The 22,004-nt window shown below is 47.6% G+C and overlaps 1 protein-coding gene across 2 annotated transcripts in view; it reads right to left on the bottom strand.

Annotated features, from left to right (window-relative positions):
• Nucleotides 1-5,909: 5,909 nt before the first annotated feature.
• Erich1 (glutamate rich 1) overlaps nucleotides 5,910-22,004 on the bottom strand; it is an 89,325-nt gene continuing 73,230 nt past the window's right edge. For both annotated transcript variants that reach the window (XM_023702608.1, XM_023702609.1), the window contains 3 exons: nucleotides 10,570-11,034; nucleotides 9,304-9,498; nucleotides 5,910-6,782 (listed from right to left, as the gene is read on the bottom strand). In XM_023702608.1, the coding sequence (XP_023558376.1) occupies nucleotides 6,709-6,782; nucleotides 9,304-9,498; nucleotides 10,570-11,034 (734 nt within the window). In that variant the 3' untranslated portion in view covers nucleotides 5,910-6,708. The remainder of the gene's footprint in view (nucleotides 6,783-9,303; nucleotides 9,499-10,569; nucleotides 11,035-22,004) is intronic.

The following is a 22,004-nucleotide window of genomic DNA, read 5'->3' as shown; positions in this document are numbered from 1 at the left end:
AGTGGTTAGGATAGATATATAGTTACATTCTCTTAATGAATGGAGGGATTTGTTCTAATGGTGTTTGTAAATAGGATCACAAGTCCACTTCTTGTACAGCAATTAACCACTGAGAAGAATATATGCAGTGTATTATTTGTTGAAACTGTACTTCCGATTAGATTTGAAACTATCTCATTGCTATCTGTTTATCAATAAAACTTTGAAAAAAAAGAAATAATGTGGGGTAGGACCTAATGCAGTCTGACCAGTGCTTTTACAAGAGATTTCCCCGTTTCTTTGTGCAAAGAAGACACAAGGAGGAGGTGCTCTCATGGCCAAGGAAAATGGCCTCAGAGAAAACAGCCCTACCTATACCTGGATCTTGGCCTTCCATCCTTCAGAACTAAGAATAAAGGTCCATGGCTGGGTTGTGCAGGCCATGATGCGGGCCAAACCAACCACACACCAGTGGCTTTCTGGAGTCTCCCTTCCTCATGCTATTCTTCAACTGTTGACTCCCAAGGAGTGGCTCCAGATCTCCCTGCTCTTCAACTCTGTGGGCCCCTCACTCCAGCCTCTAAGTATGGAAGCAGGATTTACTTTCTCTGCCATGACTTTATATCTTCTGTACGTAGTAAATACAGTTCTGCAGAATTAAAACATGGGCTGGCTGTTCCCAGTGAGTAGGACATGAGGCAGATACTCCTCTTCCGCAGTCCGCCTGCCATGCAGGTGCTGAACAGATAACAAGCCTATGAAACCGATTCCCTGATGGGTAGTGTGGGTGGCAAACTCCCCGCCCAGTTATGGGTGGCCTGGGGAGGGAGCATGGCACAGTCTTGCCTTTTCTTCTGCCATCTTCAGAGGGTTTTGTTCAGCACTTCTGGGTTCTGTTCCCCCAGATGCAGGCCCTGCTCACCCGCCAGACTTCTAACAGTCGGACCAGTGTGGCACAAAGATGTGGCCATGACTTGTTTTGAGCCACAGCACAGAGGTTGATGCCTGCTCTCTGTCAGGCGCTGCAGATGTGAGGACTAGAGCTCTCCCATAGAGTCTCCATGGGCACCACAGCCATGTGTGTGTGAGGTCCAACAGGAGCGAGGCACCGTGTCCTGAGGACATGGTCATCCTGCACTCCATTCTGTTGTGCTTTCTCAGTAGCCTTTATGTCACCCAAAGCATGGTGACGTCAAGTGATGCCGCCACCACCTGTGACTTCAATACCTCTTGGGTCAGCAGTCTTCCTTCATCTAGGGGTTTAGCTACCTGTACCCAATTTTAGACTGAATATTAAATGGAAAAGTTCCAGAAATAAACCACCCCTAAGTTTTAAATTGCACCCTATTCTATGGTGTGGCGGGAATTTGTACTTCCCACCCTGTGTTGTCCAGTCCTGCCCAGTGAACGAATTATCTCTATGTCCAGGCTATCTGTGCCAACTATGCAAGCTCCCTGTCACTCAGCAGCTGAGCTGGTGGTGAGACTGACTGTCACATACTTGTTTGTGTCTAAGGAGCCCTTAATTCATGCCAGAAAATGGTTCCAAAGCAGAGGAATCAGAAGCAAGCAAAGTTCTGGGACATGAATATGGCAGGGCAGTTTAATTATGATACTACGTGCCAACAGTGCCAGGAGCTCGGGATGAACACAGTGCATTTGGGGCTCTGGACACCTTCTAGACACACCACAGGTCTCAGAGCATGTCCCCTTCTCGCCTGGTGAGGCTGGGGATATGGCAGAAGAGGAAGTTCTGCTGTGACCTAAACAGCTGTACAAAGCCACTTGTGTCTCTCTGAGACAACTGACCTGCCTGAGTTCTAACAACCACGTGTCCCATCCACAAAAACATTCAGCAAACCTTTAAGGGACAGGTGTCACTGGGGAGCTGCCAAGCCAACCCATCCTTTCCTCTAAGTACCACCTGGGCCACCAGTCAATCATTGCCATCCCCCAAAATCCCTCTCTATGAAGCAGAACCATCAGAACGGCAGCCACCAGTTGTGAAGAGCCAGGAGGCCAGGCCAGGGGTTAGGCCCACACCGACCTCCAAGACTAGGTGTGGAATAAAGGTCTTTGCTGTATAAAGAACATAGCCTCCAATTTTTGTTACGGCAACTGAAAATGGACTAATGTACAATACACTTCTCTCATCTAAACATACTTGTTAAAAAAAAAATTAGTACAGTGTGACCCTTCATGCCTACATGGTTTACTGGCTCTTCCAGAATAAAGCCATTCGGTGTGTGTCATGGCCACATCCTAGGTTCAATCTTGGGTAACAATATGGAGGCTACCCCAGACAAGCAGGAAAGCTGCAGTGCCACTGGGTGCTCTCTAGAGTGGGTGGAGGCTGTGGGCCCAGACTCCAGCCCCTGCCTGCCTCAATGAGCCCTTTGAGGACTGTCATGCACATCTTTGTGAAGACGTGTCCCCATGAGAAGTAAATGAAAATAAACTGCATGAACCTTCAGGCAGCTCTGAATTGGGCACCCAGCTCACTCATGTGAGCTGCCTTTACCCTTGCCACGCGGCTGCCCCTGTTTTCAGCACCCATCTCTTACTCTGCCTTATCAGATACATGGAACCACCCGCCTTGGACAAGGACATGGAAAGAAGTACCTTTACGTGGTGTAGCCTGTGTGGCTGCTTATGTCTGCCTCTGCAGTCACGTGAGGCCAGCCCAAGCTCCCTAGGACTTGGCTGAGAGCAGCAGCCTCATGGCTGCTTCATGCCACTGGTTTCCCCTGTGAGCACATTTGCACAGGCTCTCTCCCAGGAATCTTGTCTCAGACCCACTTGGATACTCCCTGACCTCCTCTCATAAGGACCCACAATGCCAGGTCTAGCCACAGTGTCACAGCAGGATGGTGGCAAGGGAAGGGATGGGCACACACACTCAGCTTTTGGTGGGTCAGCTCTCATCCTCACCATCTCCAAGTGTGTTCACATACCTGCCCATACCACAGGTCACTGCTGTGAGGAGATTCTGCAGTCGTAACCTAGTTACTTCACATGCAGTGAAAGGCGGACTGCCTGAGTGGGCCTCACTGTATTAGGAGATCCCTGTGGGAAGAAACTTACAGACAGGTCCTTCCTGGCTGGTGGGCAGGCCAGCTGCCACACTTGGAGAAGTCACATGGCTGTGACTCCAGGGCCTTGAGGGGCTGAGGGCAGCTTCAGCCAGCAGTCAGATGCGGAATACTACCTCAGTCCTATGATCACAGGAACAAAGCTACAGTAGCTATGTAAGACCAGCCTAGCTGTGCTGACTGCTGACTCTTGTGAGGAAAATACAATAAGGTTATGGCCAGCCGAAAAGCTCAGCGGATTAAAGCATCTGCAAGCAAGCATAGGGGAGAGGGGAGAAGTCCATCCCTGGGCCTGTTGTGCTGGCCCCGCCCCCGAGGAGCGCTGAGATGGCAACTGAGACTGGGCATGGTGGTACGTGCCTGTAATCCCAGGTCTTGGGAGGCTGTAAACAGGTGGATCACTGAATCCAAAATAGTAGTGAGACCCTGGACACCTTGTAGGCCCTTCCCTAAAATACACACAACAGCAACAAAACAACAATAGGGTTAAGTGGGGTTTTGGAGATGGGGGCCCTGGTCAGAGCTGCACACGTGTGTGGCAGGGCAGGCGCAGGCATCTCGTCTGATGCTGCATGTGGCCATCAGGTTCTCACCAGAGCAGAGCTGGATGCCAGTGGGAAGGCACAATCCCCTGAGAAGAGAAGGAAAACCCAGCACGATAAAGTGGCAGGCACTGGCGTGGCCAGGAAGCTCCAGGACAGCAGGCACAGGTGTGTGCTCGCTCGCCCACCACCGGGGCTGTGCAAACGCAGCAGCAAGCCCACGGGAGTCGGTGGGATGGCGACAGGTCCAGAAAACACCCGGGCTTTCTTCTCTCAGCTGCAATGGCCAATACTCATGAGACACAAGCATTCTTAACGCTCCTCAAGAGCTTCTCTCTTAAATCCTGAGGTTAACAGAAAATAAATTACACGGCCACACACATATTTTGCACCACTGTAGAAATAAACTGATCTAATTACGATCCAACTTGACTTTCAATTGCAATGGGATAAACAGATCATTCTTTTATGCTGACATAGTAGAGACAAGATTTATTTGCTTTGCTTTCTAGAAGCTGTAGTTTTCTTTTTGGAATTAGAACGATACATAAAACTAGTGAGCCCTGATTGTCCTACCTGGTGAATAATGGTCCTATGCCTCTGCACTCTAGGGTCAGAAGAAGGGATGTAGTGGAAGAGTCACTGGGACTTCTGTAAAATCAAGTAAAGGGTCCACAAATCCTGTGCTCCTAAACCAGTGCATTAATTCACAAGCATTTTAAAGATGTGATGGTTCATGCCTAAAGATACAAGTTGGAAGTTCAGAATTAAGAAGATTATGAGTCTGTTGATATTTATGTTTATATTGGCCAACAAACACATACTGAAAAGGTTCTTTAAATGGTAGGTTTCACCTGGTACATGGACAGCCCAGGCCTGTGAAGACACAGGAAGCTTGCAGAGAAAGAAGGATTTGTGTCACTGAGGGAAGATAGACCAGGACCAGTATGCCTTGTGGCAGGAATTCTTCAGTCACATGATGAGGGTCAGAGGCAGGAAGGACAGCATGCTGCAGCAGATGGCAATGTTGTCTTCTCCAAGAAGATCCATGTCGAAACATGGATCAGTGAAGCCCTACAGCTCTGTTCTCAGGTAGCTTTTCCTTAGAATATCACATTTGGGTAGATGCACGCCTCCTGTTGTCATGACATACTTTGTCTGCCTGTAGCCAGTCACCAACTCTAGCTGGGCTGGGAAGAATGACCTGGCCACTGGTCTCGAGATGACCCACCTCCAGAACTACCTCTTTTCAAAAGGTTCTACATCATGGAAGAGATCTCTGTTGGAGGCCTGGGAGCAATGGTGCCACCACTTTTGTCCTCTCCCTCCACACAGAGGCTCCAAGCTTCGACCGGCTGGGTGCAGAGGGGCTGTGCAGCCAAGTGCTTTGGCCAGTCCTCTGAGTCTGCCCAGCATTCAGGTCTCAGCTACTGCTGCAGGACACAGCTGACAGCCAGCTTTCACCAGCACATGCATGCAGACCGATTATAGAATCAAGTCTAAGCCTATCTCCACTCTTTGACTGTCCAGAGAGGAAAGCACAAGGGTCCAAAGACACCACCCCTGACTCAATTTAGAGGTGGTGGAGAGGTAGAGGATATCATTCTGGATTTACTGCTGAGGGGGAAGGGGATGCTTTCCATATCAGATTTAAAAAAAAAAAAAAAAAGCATTCTTTGCATCAACAGCAAAAGTCCAGCCTAAATTCATATGGATACTCAAGGATTGTAAATAGTAAAACAATCTTGAAAAAGAACAAGTTGGAGGATTTACATGTCCTAATTCCAGTTTTTTTTTTTTTAGGTACCAGGGATAGAACTCGGGAGCATGCGCTTGCCAGGCAGGCACTTATGCTGCCATTGGGGCACAGTTCTCCTTAGAATCAACACAAACATCCATACATAGTCTTGTACATACACATCCCTAGCAGACCCGCTTATGTCAGGCAAGAGGGGAGACAACCCAAATGTCTGTCAGCGGACGGCCGGATGGACACGTGCCATGCGCTTCACATGCACACTGAGGAGCGCTCTTCAGCCACAGAGCGGAATGAGAGCAGTGATGGCTACTGGCCTCACAAAGGGACCTGATGCCACCAAATACGCAACAGTACCCTAAAAATAGGGGAATGTTGCGCTACCTATATTTCTATTACAACAAAGTTATTTTCATGGGGAGGGTCAATGTCCTCCTAAAATGATATTCTAATTAACTGTTAACTTTTAAAAGTCAGGAATACTAAAAACGGGCAAAGCTAAAGCAGGAAAGCTTGGGAAAAACAGGCTTTTGACATTACTTTCAACTTAGAAAAAAAAGAACAAAATCAGTTTTATTCAAACTACTTTAACTTGAGGTTTTTAATATACCTAAGGCACCCTGAAAGCAAAGATTTTCAGGTACAAGATGACTTAAAACTTGATTAAAAAGGAACAGCAACTTTAAACTGTTGTTGTCACTTATGTCCAGCCGTCCTCCAAAGTCTGACGTGCTTGTAAGTGCGACTGGAGGAAGGTGACCCGATGCCGTCAGGTGGTGTCTGGCGGGAAGAGTGTGGCACGGCACCGACGGAAGACTCTCTCTCTTCCTGCTCCTCTTTCTCTTTGCTTTCTGGCTGCCATGAGGTTGGCAGCTACTCCTCTGCCAAGCCCTCTGCCACTCTGTTCCTTTGTTGGCAATGGCTGATAAGGGACTGACACATGAGCTAAAATAAGCACCTCCTTAAGTTTTAGGTGGTGTATATTTTGAAAAAAGTAACTGAAACACAACTCTATGTTTAATACAGTGCCCCTTTTCAACGCTTTAGAGGAATCAGAAAAACAAGTTTTATGTAGTAATTCAAGACATGTAATTGCAAACAGGTGAAATTTTCAATTATATCCCATTTCTCATTTAAAGTCTCTGATGTTTAAAGTCTCATAATCTTACCCAGGAATAAATCATATGGTAGAAATGTCTTCAAAGTCCCCAGGATTTGAGTTACAAATAAAATATTAGGAATTTAATCTTCTTTGTACATAAGAATGAACTCTCAGCCAACTTTGCCATTTACATTTGTTTTTGTAAATATTAATTCTTCTTAAAGTGACATACTGGTTTTATTCACTATTTTTCTCAGGAAGGACATGTGTAATCCAGTAATTAAAGAAAGCAGAGATTACTCTGGCATGGTCTGGAAAGCAAAAAACAAAATCAAAGATGAGAAATAAGTCAGCACTAGTTTGTAGCTGTTCAGAATATTCACAATTTATCTGATCTCCCGAGTTCTACTGGGTCTGCACATTATACAATCAGAGCACAATACTGAAGGCTACAGTCTGATCTGGAAGAAAGCTATATTCAGACTGCAATGAAAAGGAAACACAACTTCATGCCAAGGGCGGGCAAATGCAATGCGGTTAGAATCCAAGTGCGGCTGAGTGCTCGCACAGCCTCCAGCCCCCATGGGGTCAGTGCTGCACAAGCGCAGCAGGAGCCAGAGCCTCTCTGGCATCACCTGCAACCCTCCCGTGGCTTCCCGGAGAAGGGCTGTCACTGTAAGTTCGGTCTCCTCGAATGGAGGCTTTACAAGACAGGGTATACAGCTCGGCTGCACAGCTCCTGCCTGGCAAGTGTGAGGTCCTAAGCTTGGTTACTGGTTCCCCTAAACGCAGACTTCACAACATGGGAAGATTCTAGGATCTAGTTCACAAAGGACCTGCTACTTCTACAGTTGTCACTCATGGAGAATGCACACCAAGCCTGCAGGCAGGGGCAGAGGAAGACACCTCCTGACCCAGCCCTGGAGTTGGTCCACTGCTCTGATGCAGACGCTTCACTTCCAAACCAGATCAAATCCAGAGATGGGGCACTGTGGGGAGAGTGCTTGGTCTTCCACCCACCCCACAGAAGCCACTCCAAGACCCTCCCAAGGCAGTGCTCTTCTGCCCAGGGCAGGTGCATCTGCAAGCCTCCTCTCCTCAGACAGGATGATTCTTACAGCACCTCTCAGTGCCTGCACGTGACAGCAACGCAGCAAGTGCCAGCTCTGCCCTGTGGCACGCTCACTGATGACTCAAGGCTACATGGGAGGGGCCGGGGAGATGGCTCTGTGGAATAAGCGCTTCCCTGGCAAGCACAAGGGACTGAGTTCAATTCCTAGTTCTGCAAAAAAAAAAAAAAAAAAGAAAGGCTACATGGGAACATGAGATCCACCCTGCTCCTGGGCACTGGCGTAGTCCCAGCACTGTGAAAGCCATGCATGGACCTTGTGAAAGATGTTTGCCTCTTACACAGAGGAAGTGTCTATGATTTAGTAAAAAATTCCTGGGCCAGGGAAGAGAAAAGTGAGATAAACAGAAAACATTTTGTAACTAATTATAAGTGCTATGCTTATGAAGAGGAAAGACAGAGCTACCACTTAACTTCATAAAGTTTCAAAGAGTTATGCAGGTCAAATAGGCACTAGACAAATCCAGGGTTTGAATACAAAGCTTCATCATTTACTAGATTTTATTTGACCAAATAGCATGATACAGAAAAGCTTCAAGTGCAATCCTACTGCATGCTGAAAGGGAACCGACTTTCTAGAAGACAGGATCATATGTAAGTTTCCGTCTACTCTGGTCTCGACCCAGCAGCCCAGAGACCCGTAAAGGAAGTGAGCCTGCCACTAAGCCTGCCAGAAGCTTCCTGCTTCTCTAAGTAAAAGCCCACATGTTCCATGGCCCCTAGAGCCAGACAGCTCCACTGCAGTTTCTTCTGTACTGCCTCACGGGTCACTGCTGTCTCAGAAAGACCACACCTGGCTGCAAGAACACCTGCTCCTTGCTCTTTCCCCAGCCTCATGCCCCCGCCTCCCACCAGGCTCCTTTTGGCTCTACCACTCAGACACAAGCTCCTGAGGGCAGAGCTTCCATCTTCCCCTTCACAAGCCCGTTCCTGGCTGCTTGCATCACAGGTAGGTGTACACATGCAACCCAGGATGACCTCCCCTGCCTAAAAATCAAATGCTCTTCATCTGTCATTTGCTTGTCTGCTCTCCCAGGGCACACTGTGACAGCTACACTGTTCCTTGACTTGGTTTGCATCTGCCTTTTAGAGTGCATGCTGGCCCTCGCCCACAGTGAAGTCTCAGGATGGACGTATGTGTCACCTATCTAGGAGCTTTACCTAGCTGGTGGCAGGTTCCTCCCGTTCTCACTCCTATGGAACTTGCCCAGTGCTGCCTGCGGGGCAGTGCTTCCTCTGCCTGCAGCACCTGAGGTTTCTGCGTGTCCCCACAATGGCCCTGGCATACAACTTGCAGGGAATGGGAACCCCACCAATACTGGGGAGGTAATCATTAGAAAAGTTACCACGAAAACGTAATCTTTCAACTCGAGGGGTTTAAGGAGGTACCAAGATGTTTAGAGGGTAAAAACAATCCACCTTAGTCATCTAGCAGTAGGGAAAGACATGAGTTCTAATATTGTTTAAACTTGGAAAAATTGTCTCTCATAGTCATAGTTCAGAAGTTTGAAAATTAGATGGCCCAGATACTTGTGCAAGTATTGTGAGAAATTCTGTATCAAGTAGAGGCACATGAAACCTACTCGTTGTGGGACTCTCTGCTCCCCAGGACATGGGCGGTGCTTTCTCCTGACCCTCTGCTGTTTGGTGGGCTTCCAGGGAAACCACGGCCAGCGTGTGTGTGGAGCACGTGTGGTACTCACTGCGAGGCATGGTGCAGTGCTCCGGGAGCAGCTCCAGGGCCCGCCGCAGCCTTGCTGTGTCGTGCAAAAGGAGCAGCGTTTTCATATGGTCCAGAATGAGCACATCCGAGGGGGTCATGTGGCGAGACTCAAGACAGCGGAACAGCTCTTCAGCAGCTTCCACACGGACAGCTGAATCCGTGTCTTTGGAGACACCTGAGAGGAGTAAGCCTCACTTACAAATGCAGTGTTGGTTTCACCTTTATAAGCTAAAGGCAGACTTTGATCTCCAAGGAAGCTTCAGACATTTTATTTACCTAGTTTCTCGACAGGGTCTTGCTCTGTAGTTCAGCCTGACCTCGAATTCACTCTGTAGCCCAGACTGGTCTCAAACTCACAGCGATGCTCCTGCCTAGCCTCCTGAGTGCTGGGATTAAGACATGTGCCATGCCTGGCAGACTTTATAAACTGGCTTTTCCTGTTATTCTCAGCATGGCCACTCGCCCTATCAGATTCAGCATGGGGGTTCTGCTTCTCTCTGCAGTGTTGTTGTGCCCTCTTATCTGTGTCATTTTGGTATCTGTTACATGTATTTCCAACTGGCTGAAACTGCTGATAAAGCTGCTAAAGAGGATGGGGTGCATGTCAGCTGCTGCGATTGTACTGGCTAAAACTGACTTGCACTGGTGTTTAAACCAGTCACTTGCTTCGCACGGTACTGTAGAGCGACACTTCTCTGGTGCTCCCCAGCGCCTGTCAAATGTGCTTCTGACATGTGGGCCCCTAGGACGTCCTAAACAGCATGATGGGGCCGGGGAGACGGCTCAGTGGAATAAGCGCTTCCCTGGCAAGCGCAAGGGTCTGAGTTCAATTCCCAGTTCTGCCAAAAAAATTAAAATAAATCAGTAAATCAATAAATAGCTAGCATGAAAATAGGAAGGGGACTGGTTTGGAGGGCCTCATCCTGGGGTCACTGCATCAGCTCCTAGTGAGCGCCTGTGTTTTTCCTACTGGTTGTTAATGAAGACTTACATAAATGTGAATATTAATACAAATCGCTACTCCAAATGATCACCAAGCCCAACCCTTTCACGCCAAGGAGACACAGCACAAACTCTTTGGTGGAAACAATGATAATATTTTGATTTTGCCTCAACACTAATTATTTACTTTGAATATCTTATGTGCTCCACATTGTAAACATCTAAATATTTTATTGTACTTGGTTAATTTACAAAATATTAAGTGGGTACCATTAAACAAAGGACAGTAAGAAGAAAAACCTACCATCATAGAAATACATTTCCCGAGTTGACTGCAGAAATTTCAGAATGCCCTCGGCCTTCCGGTTGGTGGTCTCCATGTCTTCCTGGCTGGGGGCTGTGTCAGCCTCTGCACTGGTGCCTTCTGCAGCCTCCTCCGTGGCACTGGCGGCCCCACCTCCAGCAGGCCAGGAGATGTCTTCCTGTTCACTGCCAGTCTCCTCAGGCTGGTATGTGAAGCTCACACTGGAGGCCTTGGTCACTAAGCCGGCGGCTCTCTTCCTTCTAATCTGCTGTTTCTTTTTCAGCTTCCTTTTCTTATTTTTGCTTATTGTGGGTCCATCTGTATGCTGTGGTAATTCTGCTTGTAAAAGGCTCCGCTGTTGCTCTAATTCTGCTTGTTCTACATGATTATTGGAATTTTTGAATTTTCTCTTCAGTTTATGCTTTCTAATTCTTTTCTTTGGTTGATCATGGGGCTCCTGATCTGCTGAAGTATTAAAATGCAACAATATTCAGTACAGTGGGACCCTAACAGCACAGTGGGACCCTAACAGCACAGTGGGACCATAACAGCACAGTGGGACCATAACAAACACATTAGGATAAACACATTTTCCTCAGAACTTGATAGTTGTATGGAAAAGGAATGTAAGCTATTTATATCAAGAATTTTCAATTTTACTCCACAGTAATTACAGTCTAAAGGATCTTTAGACTAATGATAATACAAATTAATAGCCCACTTTTTCCTCCAAAAGGTGTGTGCATACAGAGTTGTTACAATTGTGACCTCCAGTATATTTTTAAGAATGTAAGAGTTGTTGTGTTGGATGTAAAATTTCATTCCTATGACCTTGGGGGGTAAACTCATGAATTCTCACATTGTTTGCACTCATTTTAGTATCTTTTATGAATTTCTTGTGAGTAAGGATAAACTATAAATAGTGAGGACTTGCCCATCTAAATCAACAACAGGTTACATTTTGAAGTGAAGACTCAGTCTGGGCGCTGGGATAGGGGAAGTTGGTGCATATGTGAAATAAGTCAGTGGTGTGCTAGTAAATGGTTACAAGCCAGCTAACTGTTTAGAAAACTCCTGCGTTGTACCTCTTGCCAGTTTCCCTGGTGTAAATACTCCTAGTACAGCTGACTTCAAACTGCTACCATCCACACTAACTGGGAGGAGATCCCATGGTTGAGATGTGTGTGCTTGAGGGAGCTGTGTAGCGCAGGACAGGTGGACCAGGACGAGAACAGGGAGGAAGCAAAGTCAGCAGGCAGGAGTGGTGGTCAAGAGGAGAATGCCTAGCGCATCAGTCCTATCACATGATAGGGAAGTTCTCCATGAGTAACGGGCTCTGGGCATGGCTGACAGAAGGCAGCAGCACTTGAAGGTGCATGTGGACACTGAAATTCCACACTGCACATGGCCAGGCCTGCACACCCTTGAAAGTCACCAAGCACGGAAACCATGCCCACATGCAGTCCTGTCACCACGGCTCACACCTCCCCAGAGCTTGCCTGAGCAGATCTACATCTGCAGAACTGGCTGCCATGCCTCACTGTGCTTGGTTATTAGATAATTCTCATTTTTAGGAAATTCTTGTTCAGTTTTCCTTAGCCGTACATGACCCCATCACAGATTCTTATGGGAAATCAAGACATAATGTATTATTGAATAAAATCCTCTTTTCCTATAACTTGCACGTAAGGGCTTTACTCTTCCTGTGAAATCAGAACGTGCCTGATCTGCCTTCCACATCTGGCTCTTCAAAGCGGCTCCCACATGCCACCTAATAGCCTCAACAGCGCTGTCCGCAGAATGACGAGAGCACAGCTACAGAGCCAGGGCTGTCCCCTCGCCCATACACCACGTGTCTGTGCGCACAGCCCAGCCCCAGCGAGAGTGAGGACACTCGGGACACTCTGCTCTCACCGTCCTCGGATCTCGCCCTCTCACATGACACGCACCTCTACAGCTCCTTCCCAGCGCTGTGCCACTGGCAGCTTAGATACTGTGTTTTGGGACGGTGAACAATTCCACTGCTATTTTTAAATGAGTCTAGGTTTTCTCCTGATACACTTAGCAACTGTAGCTATGAAACCGACTGCTACCTCAAATTTGGCATAAAGCCAAAACTAATCCTCATAAAATCATGACATAAAGATTATGGGCTAGCCCATAATTAGTATGTTTTATCACTTTCCTCAATCGCTGCTAGGTTTTTGAATACTGTAATTTTCCATTTCATTTGTAAGCATGAATTGATAACCAGGCCCTGCTAAGCTTGGCTGACAGACTGATGCTGATTCCAAATCTTTCTGAATAGCTAATTCTTGAGCAAGTCTATAAAATATTCATGCTCAAAACATGGGTACTTTTGAGAAAAATACAATTTATCAAATGATGCCAAGAAGAAACAGAAAATCATAATAGTCTTATACCCACTTAAAAATTGAAGAGTAATTATTTCCCAGGCCCAGTTTAACAAGAGAACAAATTATCCTTATTGGTGTCTTTTTATTTTTTAATGTGTGAAGAGGTAGCACAAAGGTTCTAAAACGAAGTATTTATCCACCTTCTTATAGTGTGTGTGTGGGGGCTTTAAAAAGGACAGCTTAGGGCTGGTGAGATGGCTCAGTGGTCTAAAGCGCCTACTTAGAACAAGCTCAACAAAGCACAGGGACCACGGTTCGATCCTCCAGCACCACATGTCAGCCAGCCCGCCCCCTGGTGGGCTGAGCTGGCCACACACACACACACACACACACACACACAAATAAATAATTTTAAAAAAATAAAAAAAAATAAAAAGGACAGCTTAATATCCACTTGAAAGAAACCCTAAGTCCATGTCCTGGACACCCACGTGGTTGCCCTGAGTGAGGTACCCGGGGATGCTTGCCGCTCCTACTGTGCCTGTCTTATTTCCAAGTTGAGGGCACTGAGGACATACTGTTTCTATAATAAAGAAAACATTATTTTAAGCTTCATGAGATTATGACATCTCAAAATTTATAGTCTGCCACTGTGTCCTACTCAGAGGGAAATTTATAGTCTTAAAAATACCAGGGGAGAAGAAAGGCTAAAAATCAATGATGTAAGCATCCATTTTACAAAGCTAGAAAACAGCAAATAAAACCCAACAGTTAGAAGGAAAGAAATAATAAAAACAAGAGGAGAAAATAATATAGTAGGGAAATCAACAAGAAAGAACATTTTGTAGAGAGACACTGGAAGACTGGAAAGATTGGTCAAGGACAGGAAGAGACAGGAAAAACTACCAAACTCCTCAGCAGCCCAGGCCACGTGGGTAAGCCCGCACTCAGAGGGCAGAAAGCTGACAAAAGTACACTTTAAACCGCTCAAAACATTCGATAATCTGCAGGCAATGGAGACTTCTAAGAAGCTGTAATTTACCACATGGTCACACAAAGAAACAAAATTTAACCCTTCTATACACATTTTTAAACTTAAATCTTTCTGGTAGGTTGGGAATTGTGAAGGCCAGCCTGGGCTATAGCAAGACCCTATTTCAACAAAACAAAAGAATGTCAGGCTGACTGGCCAGTGATTTCTACTAAAACTTTAAGGAAATAAAACTAACAACTATGATTCTGTGCTTGGCCAACTGCAGACAGACTCCTCAGCCCCTTCCAGACCATCAGGGCACACCCTTGTAAACCCAGTCTTAGTAAGAACCCTGCTAAGCCAGTTTGCCCAGAACTCTCCCTGATATTTAGTCACCGTCTACAGCTGTCATCTTGGACTCCTGATCTACTTCCTCATCCCCACCAACTCCAGGGGACATCTGTAACCCTGCCCTGTCCTGTTAGGTCCCCTAGAATTCACCTCACCAATGGCTCCCAAAGTATTTCCATCCACCCCAACCTGCTCCCTGGCTACCCTCCCTCTGGCCTGTGCCGAATTGAGCTGTACTCCTTTCCCACCAAGACCCCATTTCCTTGGTCCCTGTACCTACCAGACAGTCCAAAGGAAGCAACTTTACCATCATTTCCAAGAGTCCTGGATAACTTCCTAACACACCCACATATCTCACAGTTGCAACCCCATAATTTTCTCCAAGTCCTAATGGAGGGAGCTGGCCAGGACAACATTCTCTGATCTAACAAAGAACAGAGGCCATAAGAACCATTACCGAAAGAAGATGTTAGAGGGCTGTGGCCCAGTTAAATTCCCTATTGGTGTGTGATGTCATTTTTTCTTTTCTTTGTATTTTAGGGTAGGGTCTCTAGAGTGTTCAGGGTCTCACTACTACATTGGACTCGTAGTGATCTGCCTGTTTACAGTCTCCCAAGAGCTGGAATTACAGGTGTGCACCACCATGCCCAGTCTCTTGTCATTTTCTTTCCAAAACTCTTGTTTCTCAACAAAAGATACACGTTGTAAATTACAGATAGGGCCCTAGTAACCCATTTTGGAATTTATATGCCCAAAAATATTTACTTCAAATACTAACATATAACATATTTCCAGGTGGGAAAAGCCAACGATCATGAAATGTGTTCTAATCCAACCAAATTGGATGAGAATTAAATTAAATTCAATGGTTAGGTTCAATGTTGAGCTTAATGGGGAAATGTGACTTGGTTCTTGTCCAATTCAGTTGGTGATCAGACTTGTGGAAAGAATCCAGTTTGTGAACTGTAATCCTGCACTATAATCTTTGGCTGTACCATGTGGCTCTGGCAGCCTCAGCAGGAATCAGATTTGATTCCTGAGCAAAGTCACTTCTCTGCAGAAGAAGCAAAGCACCACCCACGTGTCCACTCCCACCTGGGGCAGGCCATGTTCGCAGGTGAGGATGTGAATATGCAGCTGTGGGGGCACAGCACTGATGTCCAGGGCATTAGGCATAGTGCGCTCAGCAGGGACTTGGCAGGCCGAGTCAGGGCTAATGCCCACGGCACCTGCTGTGGCCCCAGGAGACCCTGCCTTGGATGTTGGGCCAGGTGCATTCGGCAGGCATGACTGGTGAGAGCTGTAGCTGCTACAGTGCTCAGACAGTCTTGCCTTCCTGTGGCCCTGCACCCCACTCACACACCTCAGCAGTTGGTCCTCCCTGCAATTCCCCCACCTTCATCACCCCAGTATCAAACCATCGGCGGCACTTCAGGAGCGCCTCATGTGACTTCATCTGTCCTCTGCTCTGCATGACTCTAGGATGGCTCAAGGGATGAGGAGCCAAATCTTAGGTTTTTATTTTCCAGGATGATCCAAGTGCGAGAGCCACGTGTGACCAGTGGAAGCTATGCCAGTGTGAAGGTGGGGGCCATGGTGCCATTAGTCCCCACAATCCAGTGCCATGCAACCCTCGTGCCCACCCCTGTCCTATAAAACATCATCACCTGCCCTGCGTGGAAATCAGAAGGTGCGCACCTCTTCCCTACTGTGAGCAGTTTGGGTATAAGATCAGCATTCCCTGGCTAGATCTGACTGTGCTTATGAACACAAACCTTACAAACCCAGTCACCTCACAGAACCAAGAAAAACAGCAGACATGTACCCAGAGGTGGACCTACCTCCCTGACTTTGACACCTTTTGGCAAAGAATGACCTTCAGCCCTACAGTGTCCTCACCCTTCCTCTACCTCTGGCCCACTTGGCCAGTGTCCCTGTGATCTGCAGGCCCACGATGACCCACCTCTATACACAGTGCACCGCGGACTTTCTCTTATGGGCTATTCTTCCTGGAAATCCTTGGGATAAATGTTGGATTTATTTTCTACTTTACAGAAACATATAAAATTAATTGTATAGCTGCCTAATGTAAATAAATGTTAGTTATGACATAAAAGAAAGATTAAAAAATTTACCGTCTTGAAGGAAGGCGTACTTAATAGAATTCACAGACTCTTACACAATAGTTTTCTTTTCCTGCATTTAGTACAGGGTCTACAGGGTCTCACTATGTAGATCGGACTTGTGATTCTACTGTTTTCAGCCTCCCAAGCACTGGGATTATAGGCGTATGCCACTGCACCCAGTCTCAATCCTCCGTGCCCGGGGGTGGGGCCGGCACAGCTCTTCAGAGATCGAACCCTGGCCACTTCACTCTACCTAAGTGGGTTCTTTAGTTTGCTGAGCTATCAGGTCTGCCCACACAGTAGTTTTTAAGGTTGATACTTTACTTCATTTAAGTATTAAAGTAGTAGTTGTAGAAACTTTTCTGTGAGTTCTAGATAAAACTACTCAGATAATGGTCAGACCACAGAACTTGGAACTTTCCACATTCAAACAGCAAGTTACACATGTGGCTGATAAAAAAAAGACAACTCAGAAGCACAGTTTCCAGGATGAAAATGCTACCTGTGAATATGTGGAACCACATGGAGATCCCGCTGTAATGTGTAGGCTGAAGTCAAACAAATCTCTTTTGAGGCTAATATGCTGTATTCTCACATAATGACAGTGATAAAAAAACACTCATTTTGTATTAAGCATGATCATGTGAATGATTCAAAGGCAATAACATTAATCAAATACACAAAGTCTGCTTAAAAACAGGGCAGGGGAGGGGATAAAAAGGAACTAAAGATCTCACTTTACAGATCACATTACTGGATTCAATTTCCATTCTTGCCTCAGGGGTATGATGCCATTGAGTCTTGGGGACCTAGAGGACACCAAGACGAGTCAGTAGGGCACAGCAGGAAGCACACTCTCACCAGGACACAGGAGGATATGAACGTACAATGGGGTGACCAGAACTCTCAGGAATGAGGGCCGAGGACATCTGCACAGTGGAGAGACCAGCACCCAGGCCAGGTCCACGACAGATGAACTTATTTAATAACATTTGGAAATAAAAAATCAGAATAAAACCAGCTTTACAAACAGTGTACATGTGGGTAACGTAGTACAGTGCAATCCTCTTGAGGTACGAGAACTCTGGGAGTGGCCAGGAGGCACGGGCTCTCTCCTCCCAAGTGGACATGTGTCCCTGTCATGGGAGCGGAGCCCTGACATGAGAGCAAGGGCCCTGTCCACTCCATGTTGCCCTTCCCTCTGCCCTCTGCTGGAGACGGCCTGGCCTAGAGGCCCTATGACCTTGGAACTCCTGTTCATTTTACGTGACCCAGTCTCAGATGCTCTGCTACAGCAACAGAAAACACAGCACCAGACCCCATCTTACAAGAATCTTCTAGAAAACAAAAAAAAAAAAATCGCTGTCTTATTTGACTGCTAAGATGGACGATGGTTACAAGGTGACCTAAAAGCAGGGCAGGGCAGGGCAGGGGTATAGAGTATACCCCAGCAGATGAGAAGTGCTCATGGGGAGGACAGGTCCCTGGGACCAAGGATGTTGAGACGCTGTGCACTGGGACCCCAGAGCAGCAAGAAGCTCCAGCACGGGGTCAGGATGTTTCCTGAATACATGTTCTGTAATGACTTGCACCGAGTGTGGAACATGGAACTTGGCAGTCTCCTCACACCAATGCTTATTCACATGTTTAAGCAGGGACAGGCACACACCAAACAGGAGCTCATGCCACTCACTGGTGGTCACAGGGAGCCAGCCCGCTGCCTTTTCTGTCTCCATGTAGAAATCATGGTTGGCCTGCAGTTGGGGTCTGCACCTCCCGAACCAGGTACTGGGGGCCATAGGACTCTGCTGGGATGCCAGCCTTGACCCCCGGGACCGTTGTGCATTGTGCTTACTTCCTTGGCACATAGGCAGGACTGTCCTTGTTCTACTTCAAGGGATCAGCAGAGGCCAAGTGCAGAGCCAGCACTTGGCTTCAGAGACAGCTTCACGCTTGGCATCTTTCCTTCGTCTAGTTTACACATAGCTCAGAAAAGCCCAGGGACTATGTTGGAATCCATCAGAGAAGTACAGAAACCAGTACCCTAGGCCGATGTCCTGTGGGCAGGGGCCTACCCGGCTGACATACAGGTGTCCTAAAGGATGGAGGGTCCTTGAGACTGAGACCAGCTCTGCACTTACCCTGCCTGCCCCCGCAGAGTCTTGTGCTGGCCACAGAGGAAGAGATCTGGTCGTCAGTGATCGAGTGCTGGCATCTGGAAGGCCCATGTGACCCTACGTGGTAATAGGGCAGCCAGCATAAGAAGGGAGCCTCAACCTGAATCCGTTTAGCTGCATAACTTCCTCTGACCTTGGCCAACAAGTGCTGGAACCTCCAGGTTCCAACCCAGGCTGACAGCCATCATTAAAATATGCAAACTGGAAAGCTTTGACTGCCATCCAGGCTCACTGTGACCACTCCACAAGCCATCTGATGCAGTCAGGCCTACTGGCCAGGGGCCAGGGCCCATGCAGTACTCTGGCCGATATGCAGGTATGACCAGAGACCATATGAAAGGACAGTGCAACTAATGGAGAAACTGCAATCATCCCAAATGCAGGAAAAGTGGTCAAGGGCTGGCCACATAGCTCAGTGGATTAAAGCACCTGCTTAGGCAGACACAGCAGTCAGGGTTTGATTGTTGGCATGCTGTGCTGGCCCCACCCCCGGGGGGCATGCTGAGATGGCGACTGAGATTGGCGTGGTGGTGCACGCTTGTAACCCCAGCTCTTGGGAGGCTGAACACAGGCAGATCACTATGAATCTCATCTATGTAGTGAGACCCTGTAGACTCTGTACTACAATACAAAAAAAAAAAAAAGTGGTCAGTGGGAATGGTAGCCAGTGCCACCAGATCGCCGGCTGCCCAGCAGCTGCCAGGACAATGGGCTGCCACTTTGGCCCATCTGTCTTCCCATACCTAGGAGTGCAGCCCAAGGTCCCTTCAACCCTGGACAGAGCACTGTGATGGGCATCACATGTGTGCCGACTCTGGCATCACTTCCCTGTGTATCTGTGTTGCACCTGTACTGTGTATGGGATGACAAAATCCCCACCAAGAATCTGTATGTGCAGCACCCACATGCCTCACACCCACACACCTTCACCCACACGTGAAGCAGTACATACAGAGAGAAGCAACCAGGAGGTTAAGGGCTTGACACAAGGCAGAAATTCTTCAGAGGCTTGTGTTTCAAAATGTTTAGGGTATTTAGGGAAACTGCTTGGGATATCTGAGTGAGAAGGGAACTTACTGTTTCTCCAACTAGATTAATGGAATATTATCATGCTGCCTTAAAATCAGTTTCAACACCTTTTCCACTGTGGCTCTGAACAGGAAAACAGGCAATCACAGACGCTATGAATTCACTTCTGAATGCTGAAGCCTGGCTGGTCTCTGTTAGTGGACACATATGCCTTTGTGACTCCACATGAGGAAACACTGTGGGCAGGGAGAACATTTCTGCTCCCTGTTGTGCTTGTCTGCGACTCTGCAGTGCCCATCACCTGCTTTCTTCTCTGGAGTCTCAGGAGGGTACTACTGTGGCCATACAAAGCTATCCCAGTGTCCTGTAGCCAGAGGGGAAAGCTATGAGTACTTACATATAGTAACTTCTAGGGAAGGCTTTGGAGGGTGAATGGACACACAGACAGGAGGGAGAGGAAGAAAAAGGCAAAGACACAAAATTTTCAGTGGTCAGTGACCTAGAAACAAGGCTAAATTGTACTTGCATGGACCTGATTTCCTCTTGTGCTGCCAAGACTTCAAATTCCTCTCTTCAGCCTGCCAAGCCCAGCTTGTTTAAAATACTTTTCCACCTCTTCCCCACAGTTCTCCATTTTCTACATGCATAGTTCTTGCCTGACCTCTCAGATTCAGCATGGCCACTGTCCCCTCAGCCTTCTCCCTCTCCATGTACCTGATGTTACTCAGGCCCATCTCTGAGTGCCCCTTAATTCTAATCATTTCAAGGTCAAGGACCTTGTCTGGCCATGGGAGGACCACAGGGAGACTGGGAACCTCAGCACACTGGCCAGCCTCCAAGGCAGTGTTAGTGCTAAGCCCTTCCGGGAAGCACAGAGCAGCATGTTCTGCAATCACGCTGGAGAGAGGCATGCCGCAGAGACTGGGCCCCATGTGCATCAGTGGCCTGGGGCTCGGCTCTGGGGTGGAGAAGCAGGGATTCCACTGGCCCGGGGCTGTGCTGCAGGGCCATCGTGCATGCTCCTGCCTGCAGCCATGCTGTTCCCTTGTGGCTGTATCCCACAGGTCTGCTCTGTAGCTTCTGCCAAATTAGCCATGTCCATGTCTTGACTGGGACGAAAGGTTGAGGTTCTGACCGAGTGTCCCCATTTCCACTCACTTCTGAGGCAGGCATCCCTAGCTTTTCCCTGCAGCTGCTAGAGGTTTGCCAATGATCTCCAGTACCTTTAACTAAAGGAAGAAAAACAAATAAGGCTCAGCTATTCACGTGTTCCAAGAGCTCCCAAAGAAACTGTCAAAGAGAAAAGGACAACTGAAGCTTCATTTAAACAACTCTGAGGGAAGGGGAGATAGCTCAGTGGCCTAAGTGCCTGCCTGGCAAGCACAAGGTCCTGAGTTCGATCCCAGTACAATAAAAAAAAAACAAAACAAAAAACCACCCAACTCTGAGATCCCACTCTAAACACAGGCCCTCTCGCCATGGGAAGAGCCCTAAATCTGAATCGATGCAACTCCTGCCCCATACCTCAAGCCACATATTCTACCCAGGCTCCAATTCAGGGCCATGCTCGCCCATGTTTACTCTTCACACTGAGCTGGAAAGTTAGTGGAGAGCGTATATGCACGAACCATAGGCCTCTGCATAGCCGATGAAGTGTACCATTTGAAAAACTGCCAAACCCAAAGACAACTTTTGGACTGCTCATTAAAAAAATAACCTGAATTTGTTAAAAATTCTCTTAGTTGTTTATTGGCACTATATTCTGACTAACTGCTGGAGTAGAAACAGTATGATACCCAACTAGCTACATCCTTGGAGTATTCTAATTCCCACAGCTGTACCCTGTTGCACTAAAACAGGCTCTAGAGTTCCCATAGGAACCTCACTGAGTCCAGTCAACCTCTGCTCACTCTGAAGACTGAGTGAGAGACCTGGTAGGCAAGTTGCTGCCCCACAGCTCTAGGCACTCAGATAAGGAGACCAAAGCCCCTGGGTACAGCAGGGAAGAACAGCACAACTCTGGGTAATGCAGGTAGAACAGCACAGCCCTGGGTACTGCAGGGAAGAACAGCACTGCCCTGGGTACTGCAGGTAAGAACAGCACAACTCTGGGTAATACAGGTAAGAACAGCACTGCCCTGGGTACTGCAGGTAAGAACAGCACAACTCTGGGTAATACAGGTAGAACAGCACAGCCCTGGGTACTGCAGGTAAGAACAGCACTGCCCTGGGTACTGCAGGTAAGAACAGCACTGCCCTGGGTACTGCAGGTAAGAACAGCACGGCCCTGGGTACTGCAGGGAAGAACAGCACGGCCCTGGGTAATGCAGGTAGAACAGCACAGCCCTGGGTACTGCAGGGAAGAACAGCACAGCCCTGGGTACAGCAGGGAAGAACAGCACAACTCTGGGTAATACAGGTA

This window comes from Octodon degus, unplaced genomic scaffold (assembly GCF_000260255.1).
Source record: "Octodon degus isolate 3935 unplaced genomic scaffold, OctDeg1.0 scaffold00155, whole genome shotgun sequence".
Classification (NCBI taxonomy): Eukaryota; Metazoa; Chordata; class Mammalia; order Rodentia; family Octodontidae; genus Octodon; species Octodon degus.
The sequence above is the reverse complement of the archived record's forward strand: the minus strand, read 5'-3'. Positions and strand labels throughout refer to the sequence as shown.